Source organism: Pocillopora damicornis, chromosome 2, assembly GCF_964200805.1.
Source record: "Pocillopora damicornis chromosome 2, jaPocDami1.2, whole genome shotgun sequence".
In the NCBI taxonomy this organism is placed as follows: Eukaryota; Metazoa; Cnidaria; class Anthozoa; order Scleractinia; family Pocilloporidae; genus Pocillopora; species Pocillopora damicornis.
In genome coordinates, this window is record NC_142671.1 from 10,697,167 (window position 1) to 10,708,313 (window position 11,147).

The window sequence follows — 11,147 nt, forward strand, 5'->3', positions numbered from 1 at the left end:
GGAAAATAATTGTTAGCGAAGTGACTTGACATTGCTAAGTTCTCCAGGAGAGAAGCAAGAGAACTTTTTGAAGATTTCCTTTCATTGCCTTTATACAAAATTCTGTTTACGGTTACAATATGCTAAGCTTACTGAACGGCTGATGTTGTTCCCTCTGAACATGATTATGACTGTGACACCAAGGAAAACTATTGCTTTAAAAATCAACTCATTTATCTCGATAAGTTTGCTAATGGCCTAATCATATTCTTAATCGGTGGCAGATCCCTCTTAAGCTTAATCTGTGACGAAAGCACGTATAGAGCATAAAAAAATTGCCACCGGGGTTTTACTCCACAGAAATTCTTGTACTTCAGCTCTTCAAACTTTAAAACGCACTTTCTCGCTATTTATTTTGTTTGTCCCCGTTCTTGTAGCTGACGCCGTTGTTTTCTGTCGAAAGTACTAATCTTAAGGATAACGGCGAATTAATGGAAAAAACTCAAGATAATTATGAAGTTTATAATAACGCAGTTAATTTCTACATGCCACCATCCTTAGTCCCCAAATCTTCTTTTAGGCCAAAAACACAAAGCGACAGACTTAAAGTCAAGGAAACACCAATACTGACACAATTTACTTTATTTTTTTGAATCTATGGCTTATAGCAAACAAACTCTATGGTCTTAGTTACTTGGGTTACATGCTATGATTACAATTACTTGGAATCATTTAAGGGAAGAGAAAAGCTGTCCACATAAAAATCACCTTTCAAATAGACCAGTCATGCTCTCACTTGCTAACTCATGATATTAAATTTGAAATAATGTGACCACCAGACGTCTTTCTTCGGCTACTCAAACCCCTGGAATAATTCTTTGTGACTTTAGAGAATTAGCTAAAAGGTAAGATGATGGTGGTCCCACGCAGGGAATCTTGTAACATGGACATGATCCTGAAAAATGTAGGGGACTAACTTGATGTGCCGTGCGCATTAATCATTATGTGGCAGAGGCGTGTTTCTGGGACGTGAGATAAGGACAGAATTTCGTGAATCCCACACATACCGCAATACACACAAAAATGCAGAGGGGAAATGTCCTTTGTAAATGTTGGAGGAACATGTCCTCCAATTTAGACAGCTAGGTATTCGCGATACTTTAGATGCGATGACTGCATTGCTTCAAAGAAGAGAAAATGGTGAGTCTTCCTGTTTAATCAATGGAAAAACCCAGTTGGCTGATCTCTCCGAAGATACTGGCCAGACATCATTGTATGTTAGCTAGAATCTTACGCTTATCCCATTTCAAAGAAGAAAGTAGGGAATAAAAGGAGAAGCAAATGAAAACACAGAGTAAATATGACCCACCACGGAAAACATATGCACAATTTTTGCTATTACGCGTGTGTGAAGAATCTGCTCTTAATATTATGTCTCGCCTGATGTCCCAGCTAAACATCCCCGCCACATGTAGCCTTCGTGTGTAGTTTACACGATTTTTCTCGGTTTCTTAGCGCAGTGAAATTTCCCAGCGACATGTCCTCGCTATAAGGTCCACCACAAAACAGAGAAGCAAGATGCTAAACTGACTTTGGCAAGAATTAATTATGACGGATTACAAATCAGTAAATTAAAAAACAAATTGAAATACGTTTTTTTGACTTAGCTCCTCTAATCTCTGCCTCGTGGATTATTCAACCAATAGTAGCAGAGACCACAATTTTCTCTACTTGGATTTTCTCTCCTGACTTTATGATGCTGAATTCATGAAAGATAACTGCATCATTCGGTTCTTTTCTACAGAAGTGCACTTTATAGAATTACACATGGGGGATTGAGTCTCTGAGGGAGTTAGAATGACACCATCAAGTCTTTAAGCCATCGATAGGGACTTTACACGAAGGCGATGACTAAACAAAATTATTTATAAGTAGTAGGACAAGAAGTAGAACGATGCGCGGACGCTGAGGGGTATTTTAATTTATTTCTGCTATCCAATGAAAATAGGAAAATGATTGAACAACCAACTTCGTTGTTCTCTGAAAAAGGCTGTGGAATACAGGAATTTCTCGTTTCCCCAATTGGAAATGTAGCATTCTTTGTGCAGAAATTGGAAAAAGTATTCTTCCCTCATGCAAAGAAGTAAAAAAATCTTGCGTATTTTAAAGTTCTCACGAAAAACAGAGATACTTTTCATAGACGAAGTCCTCGGCGAAGCCGTCGGTTTTTCGTAAGATCGTATGGTATGGATAATCATTGTCGAATTTTGGACAAAATCTCTTGCATACTATAGATTACTTATTATAACACGGGGAGGGGGGGGAAGCGAACTTAAATCCAATATATCCCAATTACTGCCCTTAAAGAAGATTCGTGGTCTTACTGTGAGTTCTTATTGGCTCGCTGCAAAATTTCCATTATTCTAATTGGTCTATTTTGATGAGTTTGATTTTGGTCTCGCAACACTCAATCGCAAAGCGATCTTACGTGGACAACTTTTCACAAGTGGAAATTACATAATGATAAAGATTGAAGCGGAAATTGATATTAAAATTACTTCTAGCAAACGTGCTCAGCTCAAACCTTAATCGTTTTAAATAGAAAACTTCTATCTTAGTATCAGAAGTATATTGGCCATTGTTATCACAGTCGTGGTTAATCAGATTCTGCATTGCACTGCTCCAATTTTCTCCACTTTTCATCGGTCAAATCTGTTGGAAAAAGAAACACAAATGCTTTCAGAAAGAATAGCCATCGACATTTTATTAATGAAAAGATTCAATATTGTCGCAAGTCGTCGCAAGTCTCCTCGCTAATGACAGCGTGTGGCGCGATAATTTTGCGGATTGCCCATGATCTTCACTTTTAATTCAGATTTAAAAAAAAAGATGCGCATGCATATCACGAGGAGTAATTTACATTCGTCTTATTTCAGTCACTCCAAAGATCGATTTGCAACAATCTATACTGTGAAAGACAATTTCAAAACACAATTTGATAGCACTGAATGTGGTAATCACTTGAACGTATACTCATAGCACGGAAATGTTTTATCAACTTATGATTTTAAATAAAAGTAAGATATTTTCATAATGGTGTTTTTCCTTTCACACGAGTTTTGGTAAGTAACAGTGACCTTCATAAAAGCAAAAACGACATGTTAGATCTCGCAGTTACCATGATGACATTTTAAACGTCACTTCAGAAATGTATGAAAAGCATGACCGCTGCGAGTTGTGTGGATCCATGTTTTGAAAAAGCAGATATTCTGATATTGGCATCTGTATCATGAAACCGTCAATTACCTAAAAGGTGTTTGAGGACAACAACGTATCCGTGAATATCTGGTTTTGTGAGGGATGACATGTCCAGCAGAGTTGATCCTTCTGAGGCGGAGAGAAACGCAAGTTTAAGAAGTTCACAGTCATCAGGTGCTACTGAGTCTTGAATTAGGACCTCATCCTGCTCTGATACCATTGCTGCTTCAAACTTTTAAGAAATAATAATAATTGGGATGTAAGAGTAAGGTAGGGAAACTCTACTTAACTTTTCTATTTCTCTCAGAACGGAAGTTCAATTGAAGGAGTTACTGTCTAATCAATAAATACATAAATATAAATATATATATATATATGTCCGTCCGTTTTCAAAAACGTTGCATTTTGAAAATGTACATGAAATAAGTGAAACATGTGTTCTCATCAAAAACACTCTTTTTGTATTTAAATTTGTGTATATTTCATATGCATATTTATTTAATACATATATATATATATATATATATATATATATATATATATAACTGTATTCTTTAACAATATATAGTGCATATATATATATATATATATATATATATATATATATACAATAAGTTAAGGAATTAAAGAGGACGCATCGATTCGGCAGAGGATCGATGCGTCCTCATTAATTCTTTAACTTATGTATACTTAGCTCTGGTACTACATAGTACATGTATTATGTAGGTCAAGTTATCAAATGAGTTGAAAGTTAGTAAAGACAATTTTAACCCCCCCCCCTAAAAAAAAATTATCAAATTAATTAGGGTGAAAAAATGGGAGTACCATTTAACTGTGGTCAAGCAGACAAAGTTTCCAGCTAAATACGCGTGTATCATAGAGTATGAACCTATGATCCTTAATCACTTCTTGCTCGAAATAACTTGACGGTGAAAGCACAGTGAACAACGCAGTTACTTGGAAATTTCACGAAGGCTTTGTTGCATATTTCAGTAATAATAATAACAAAACAACAATTTAGGAAAAGCGTTATTGAGGGATAAATTCTTCCAGATGCACGCACCGAACAGTTTCACTCAAAGTCGTACCGTTGTACACTAGAAATGGACAAATTGCACTATTGTTATAGCCATTTCTCGATGAGATAGTATACACACCGTAGAACCTACTCTTTCACAGTTATGTTTACTATTGATGTGGAGGTTGTTTAATTCAAACGTGAACGATGTCTTAGACTAACTTACCCAACGAAGATACTTTCCAATCTGCTCCTTGCGTTTGTCTATGTTCTTCACAGGTAGAAGAACATTTTGAAGCATCGAGTCCAGTTTCTTGACATCTTGCGGAGTGAGAGGGGCTGATTGATTGAAAAAAAGTAAACTTAGGTGCCGGTTATACCCAACCGATTCCTGTTAGCTATATTTCTCCGTTAGTGTGTAATGCCGACTTGCATCATTATTCACCAGCTCCGTAAACTTTGTGAAATAGTTTGACATAGGCAGTTCATTTAATTTTAAAGCAGCAAACTTCGGACAAGTTTTAGCGAGTATGTGTCTGCAAAATTCCGGCAGATGTAGACAAGTAGTCCTATAGTTAATGTAAGCATGTGTCTACAATAAAAGTCCCTCAATTCCGTGCATTGATTCCAGAACAAAAAAGGAAAAAATGCAGCCTTACTGACTGACGAATTCTCTTTATCCTGGTGGTGTAAAGGCTCGAAAGTCAAACAGGAAATGGTTGAGTGAAAAGAAGTAGCACTTAGTTAGATATTGATCAATTTGAAACTCTCAGATTCTTTTTTATTTTAAATAATGTATTGACATTAAGTCTACCACTAACGCTATTCCAATAGACGGTCGAAGAAAATGCAACTTTTTGAAAACTGTGTCCAAATCGGCTGAATGTTGCAGCAGATCGGGGACAGTTATCATTTGATCTGTTCTCCAGTGTATACAAAAATTTATTGCTGCAACAAGTTATGTGGCATAAAAAAGTACCTGAAGATCTCACCTGGTGCATCGGTCTCGTCTGAGAAAATTTCCACCATAGTGTTGTCATAATCTTCGTCATCACGCTTCACAAGACCCTCGGCTGCTGTGTCCCTCGTAACTACTTTACCAACGTATTCCCCTTTCCTGATTTCCAGTCGATTTTCTTCTTTTATGTAATCAACAGTGCAACACTTGAAGAGGAGTGGTGCATGTGCGGTCCTAGATGCCAGCTTTGAATGCTGAGTTAAGCTGCTGTAGCGGGCATTTATTTTGGTTGCCGTGGTCTTAAAAAAATTGACAAACGGACTTGCCACAGGCACCCCATCCACATTGACTTCAGCCTCGGTCTGATACAAGGTAAGTAAATAAGATAGTTTTATGATAAGTGGGCAAATTTCTATGTTTCATTCTCAGAAATTCGGTCAGACAGCAACGAGGCAGGGTAAATCAACTAAATATTACCAGAACTGGGGATCAGAAACTTTTCCACGCGTAAACACAGAACCCTGCCCTGTGAATCTTCGTTTTTCTGCATATACGTGTGATCTGAATTGGTCTTCAATATTGCAACAACATCATATGCTAAAATGTAATCTCTGTAACATTTAGTTTTGATGTAGGGTTGTTGGGTTCGGGTGCGTAATTTAGCGTTATGAAATAATATCTAAAAGTATCTTAAAGAATACCAGTGCCAATCACCTCTAGGTAGGTAATTTCATGAGTTTCAAATACTGTTATATTCGCATGAAAGTCCATCTAGTTCTAAATGAAGTCGGCCTATTTATTTAATGAACGTTCCGTTTCTAATCCTAAGGTTCACTCGAAGTAAAGAAGGCTTTTAAAAAAACTAAGTTCGTTAATGTTTACTATCCCCGCTAAAACCAGTTTAAGAAAAATTCTTGATCTTGGGAACTCCTTCAAACAAGCTTGAACCTTAAAGGAAAGTGATGGAAATGGTAAGGGCGGAGAGGGTAAACCTCAGTTGAACTGCTTTGTTTGTTTTGTTCATCGAGTTAAAGAAAAGTGGCCATTACCTCTTCTTTTATTTGCCTTGTTAATTCAAACTTCTCACTGTAAACCACAGAAGTGATAAGAAGCAGTTTATCCCCTTCGGCGAAACTCTTCATCAAGTCAGGATCCATTGCGATCTTTGCTAAAAGGCTACGGAGATCTGGATCATCGATATATTTCTGGCTAAGCTTTCCCAGTTTCAGAACTCCTTGATCATTACTTAATCTGATGTTTCCCTCCAAAATTCCTCCAACACCCACGCCAAGGTTTTGTTCTCTAGATTTAAAAAAATATATACAAATTTCTACATAACTCAAAATGATATGAATTAATGATAACAACTTAAGCTATATGGCTAGCTATGTCAGCGGGAAATAAAGAGGAAGTGTGTTTCCCTCGTTCAGAAAATGATACAACAGCTCCTTTACTAACGGACACAGAGAGAGTGACTTCCACACGACCATTACAATGGAAACGAAAACGGCAAGAACAGTGACAGAGACAAAGAGGATGACAATGACATTGACAATCACAATGCAATGTCAAAGACATGAAAACGACGATGTCAATAACAGAGTGACAAAGGCAATGACTGATGATAAAGAACATAACATTGATCGAGACAATAGAATTGTCAATGAAAATAATGAGGATAAAGAAAGATTCTTTTTTTCTTCTTGTCACGAGAAGAAAATATTCTGAGTCCCCGCTCGGAATCGAACCTCAGACCTTCGGATTTCGCGCTCCAGTGCTTTACCACTGAGCCACAGAGACTCCACGGAGAGCGAAGTCTGTTACAAAGTTCATGTGACACGCGTCCTACATACTGCTAGGATCAGCAATATCGATAACGTAATGTTTGTAGATAGAAAATAAGAGAGATGGTAAATTTTTGAGAATGGCAACAATAACAATGAAAGTGCATGAAAATGAGAATGATGATGACGAAGATAACTACATTTACTAAGACAATGGCAATAACAATAACGCGGTATTGATAATGACAATGATGATGACGATGACAATCAAAACCGACGGTGACAACGAAAATGTCGACGATAGCAATGAAAAAGACGGTGAAAGTAACGACTTCACCGAAAACAACAATGATGATGACGATCACAATGATAAAGACAGCGACAGTGATAATTATGTGGACGATGAAAATGTTATGACATTTTCAATTGTGGAGACGAATGTAAACGATGAAAGTAACATTGAGAGTGATGAGGACGATAACAATAGCAATGATCATTATGATGACATCAATGACAGGGGTGAAGCCGATGTGCATGACGTCGACTGGAATCCCCATTTATATCATTTGAAATGTGAATTTAATTTAATTTTTTTTAACTTTTGATGTGTATTTTCATCTTAATAAAGACCAGTTATTATCATCGTCCTTATAAGAATGATTGAAGGCGTTCGAAGAATGCACCTTTGGGAAACCTCCCGTGAATGTTAAAGAACAACACGGCACCGGGAGCTTTACGTCACTTGCTTCAACTCGTCGTCTGGTAAAAACAGTTTTGAAGGCAGCGAGAAAGTCAGGACTAATCACAAAAAAATCCGGTATACTTTGGTGATGTTCTTGCCAGTATTTTTCCTTCTTTTTTTTATTAAACATACTTCGTTAAGATGCAACACGTTGATGTGCCATGCACGAAGAAATTGGGTCAAAGCGTGATCATACCTGAATCCCATGGCAATTGTTTCGTGCGGCGATGAGATAAGCATTTCCTCTTTGATCTTACATTTCGTGTAATCACGAAACACTTTAGTATCTTCTTCACTTTTAGCATATTTCGCCAGTTCTGCAAGGACTACGACTTCCAATTTTACGAAAGGTCGCTTCCAAAGAGGCCGATTCTTTTGTACCACCATTGTCAGGGGTTGTACCTTATCGATTTCGCCGTGAAGTGCGGGGAAGTATCTATGACTGAAATTTTCCGCCGCAAACTTTCTTAGTGACTCTTCCATGATCTGAAAACAAATCGGAAGTAAATCGATAGTCAATTCACAATGCATTAAAAATTATTCGAGTCAAACCCACTATAGCAACTGCTACAGCTTTTGAATCGGATCCCAGGGCTTGACTGGATCGAGGGGGTGGGGGAGGGGAGTAAATCTGCAAATGTCCGTGATCAGTCAAAATTGTCGCCATTTGATAATTTTTAATTAAATTTTAGAACAATTTTCATCCAAACTTTTGGAAAGTTGACAGTGGTCAGTTAGCTCTATGCAGACCCTCTAACTGATTGCTTAAGCATGGCTTCAGTTTTTCTAAAACATTTGAGCTTTCCCAACAGAACATACTATATAGCACATGTTTTTCATCGCTTTTGATATCAGTTTTAGTATGGCTTTGCTGACAAGGTATTTTGACGTATAATTATGTGTCATTTCTTAAATCGGCTTAGAATCCCTAATATCACCGGAAGATGATTCTGTGTCCCGCACATCATAATATTTTGCGTTGAATATAATGCCTTTAAAGATATTTTTTGGAATGTTACTATCGCCCGATTTTTCAAGATGTTTATCCAACTTTTTCAAATGAGATAAAAAAAAAAAGGAGAGAAGGTATGTTTTCCTTCACGACGGATGTGTCCGTGTGCTCACCGCTATTGATTCATGACTTCAGACATCATCATCTAAAAATGGACCCCGCAATAACGGAAAAAAGCATCACAAGATACAGCTTACACAGGCGGGACGCAATGAAATAGTAATAACACGTAAAAAGTCCACAACAACCAATTAGAACTAGGGTGATCATCTAAATTTAATGCACACCAAGAATACGTAGTTGGAATAGATCGAAATCAAACGTCACCTTTTTTTCATTTTCTTCGATAAAGGAAAAAAAATATTAAAAACAAAACAAAACATAAAAAAAACCGCAGATAGTGCCAACACAGAACGATTGTTCTGGAATCAGATAAAGTTCAAATCCTCTCACACAAAAAAAGGCTCATATTTGATTAGAAAACAGTCCTCGCAAAAAAGAATTCTTAGTCTATCGTAACGAACAGAACGACTTCCATATCATATTGTTGATCCTAACGGCACGCAGAATGTTCATCACGTAAGAACCTACACTTTATGATATGACGTTTAGCTTAAAAATGAATTCGCTGTTGCTCATTTGGTAGACTTTCCGACCCGGAAACCAGAGTTGATCAGAATTCTAATCCTTGCGGAGCACTCGCATTATCTTAGTCCCTTCTTCGTGATGGTTCTCTCCATATATCGCCAAAATTCTTCATCGCGGGTCCCTTTATAAGCGACCGACGTCAGAGAAATGTTAGACGGAAATGAACCCTCACGGGCCTTTAGAAATGTAGCCAACTTCATGTGTTTTGTAAAAAGAACAACAAATTTGATTAAATAGAAATGAAAACATAACTTTTTCATTTTCTTCAGCGGAAGATCTTTCTCTAGAAGAACAACACTGAGCTCTAACAAATAAAATTCACCTAAATAACCTACGCATACAGGAATAATAAATATAATAGATTTATAGAATAATAAAGCACCAAATTATTAATGTATTAATCATGCAATGTGTATGTGTAACTTACATAAAACTGAACCAAAGAAATGAACACAAGCAAAAATAAATAAAAGAATTTAAATCCTAACAGTGAAGAGAAAGACCACTTGGCTATCTGCGAGAAACGCACAAAAAATCTTGAAACTTCAAATTGACAAACAAGGAAAAATTCGCCAAGAATCAGCGTAAAAGACTCGAACTTGAGACCCCTGATTATAATTCCGGCAAACTTGCCATGAATTCAGCGTGGTACAGTTGAAATTCTTTCTAGTTTTCTAAGCGCTATGACCGTACTGAATACACCGAGAACTTTGACGCTCCAGGGACTTTAATACATCAATCTTGTTATTGAAAATATTATGAACGATATTGTAAATAGTCATCTATAGACTTTCAAATACTATAAAATAATTGGATAGCTGGAATCAGAGCAGTGTTTGTTCAAGTATGGAAAAGGAATAAAAACTACATACCGTCTGAAACAAAGTGGTGTTGTTAAATACTGTTTTTATCCCAGCAGACAAAACCTTTAAGTTCTGATGCGTTAATTCACTCCAACATTGACTCTCACTTCACGTATTTAAATCGGACAAGCTCTATCAATATCATGGTATGATTAATTTCGGTTTCTTCAATGACGTACTTTATGATATTTGGGCAGGAAATGTTTTGGGATGGAGAACTCACCAGGGAGGGGGAAGGGCAGGGGAATTTGTCCAAGACTAACTAAAGGCCAACGAGCAACTCGTCGGTTTTTTATCCCTATTTCACCTAGATTTGAGTATTATATGAATTTGGTTGAAAACTTTTGATATTTAAAACGAAAAAAGTTTAACTCTCCAAGTGAGGAGGGGCTCATCAAAGAGGGAAGGTTATAACAGTGTTAACGGCAACCACGATAAGTACACCAATAGTTGGCGTTTTTAACGAGTGAAAATAACTTACGGGATCGGGAAAAAAAACGTAGAAATAAATACGTCCGTCATCAAATTGTTTTATTTCTTGGCTCATACTTTTCGTATTACTTTTTCTGTGGAGTGTTAAAACAATTCAAGTTCAGCTTTTCTTGTCTTTTATATTCATCGACCGGAAATGTTAAATCATGAGCGAGAAGTTGACTCTTCAATTTCCCCGCTAAGAATCTTTCGATCGACCAACTCAGCAGCAAGAAAAGTCCGCAAGAGGGTTTCATTACTGTTACCAAGAAGAACATGTAGACGAGGGATGAGGGCAGATGGAAATTAATTGTTAGCTTAGTGACTGACGTTGCTAAGTTCTCCATTAGAGAAGCAAGGGAACTTTTTAAAGATTTCCTTTCATTGCCTATATACAAAATTCTTTTTACGGTT

General features: G+C 37.0%; 1 protein-coding gene across 1 annotated transcript; it reads right to left on the bottom strand.

The window, feature by feature from the left end:
* Nucleotides 1–606: 606 nt before the first annotated feature.
* Nucleotides 607–10,422, bottom strand: LOC113670883 (uncharacterized). The gene is made up of 7 exons (XM_089198685.1): nucleotides 10,272–10,422; nucleotides 7,936–8,225; nucleotides 6,263–6,515; nucleotides 5,248–5,575; nucleotides 4,482–4,594; nucleotides 3,286–3,469; nucleotides 607–2,691 (listed from the first exon to the last, which is right to left on the bottom strand). Exons 2-7 carry the CDS (start codon nucleotides 8,220–8,222, stop codon nucleotides 2,636–2,638), a joined length of 1,221 nt encoding a protein of 406 aa, XP_089054811.1. The 5' UTR covers nucleotides 8,223–8,225; nucleotides 10,272–10,422; the 3' UTR covers nucleotides 607–2,635.
* Between the last annotated feature and the right edge of the window lie 725 nt (nucleotides 10,423–11,147).

Bases quoted from the DNA above. Each gene is read 5' to 3' on its own strand.
- LOC113670883 (XM_089198685.1), bottom strand. From the start codon at position 8,222: ATGGAAGAGTCACTAAGAAAGTTTGCGGCGGAAAATTTCAGTCATAGA. The intron at 5,576-6,262 runs GTAATGGCCACT...ACCTTGTATCAG, and splicing joins CAAGGCAAATAAAAGAAGAG to ACCGAGGCTGAAGTCAATGT. The intron at 2,692-3,285 runs GTAATTGACGGT...TTTTTCCAACAG, and splicing joins TGTCCTCAAACACCTTTTAG to ATTTGACCGATGAAAAGTGG.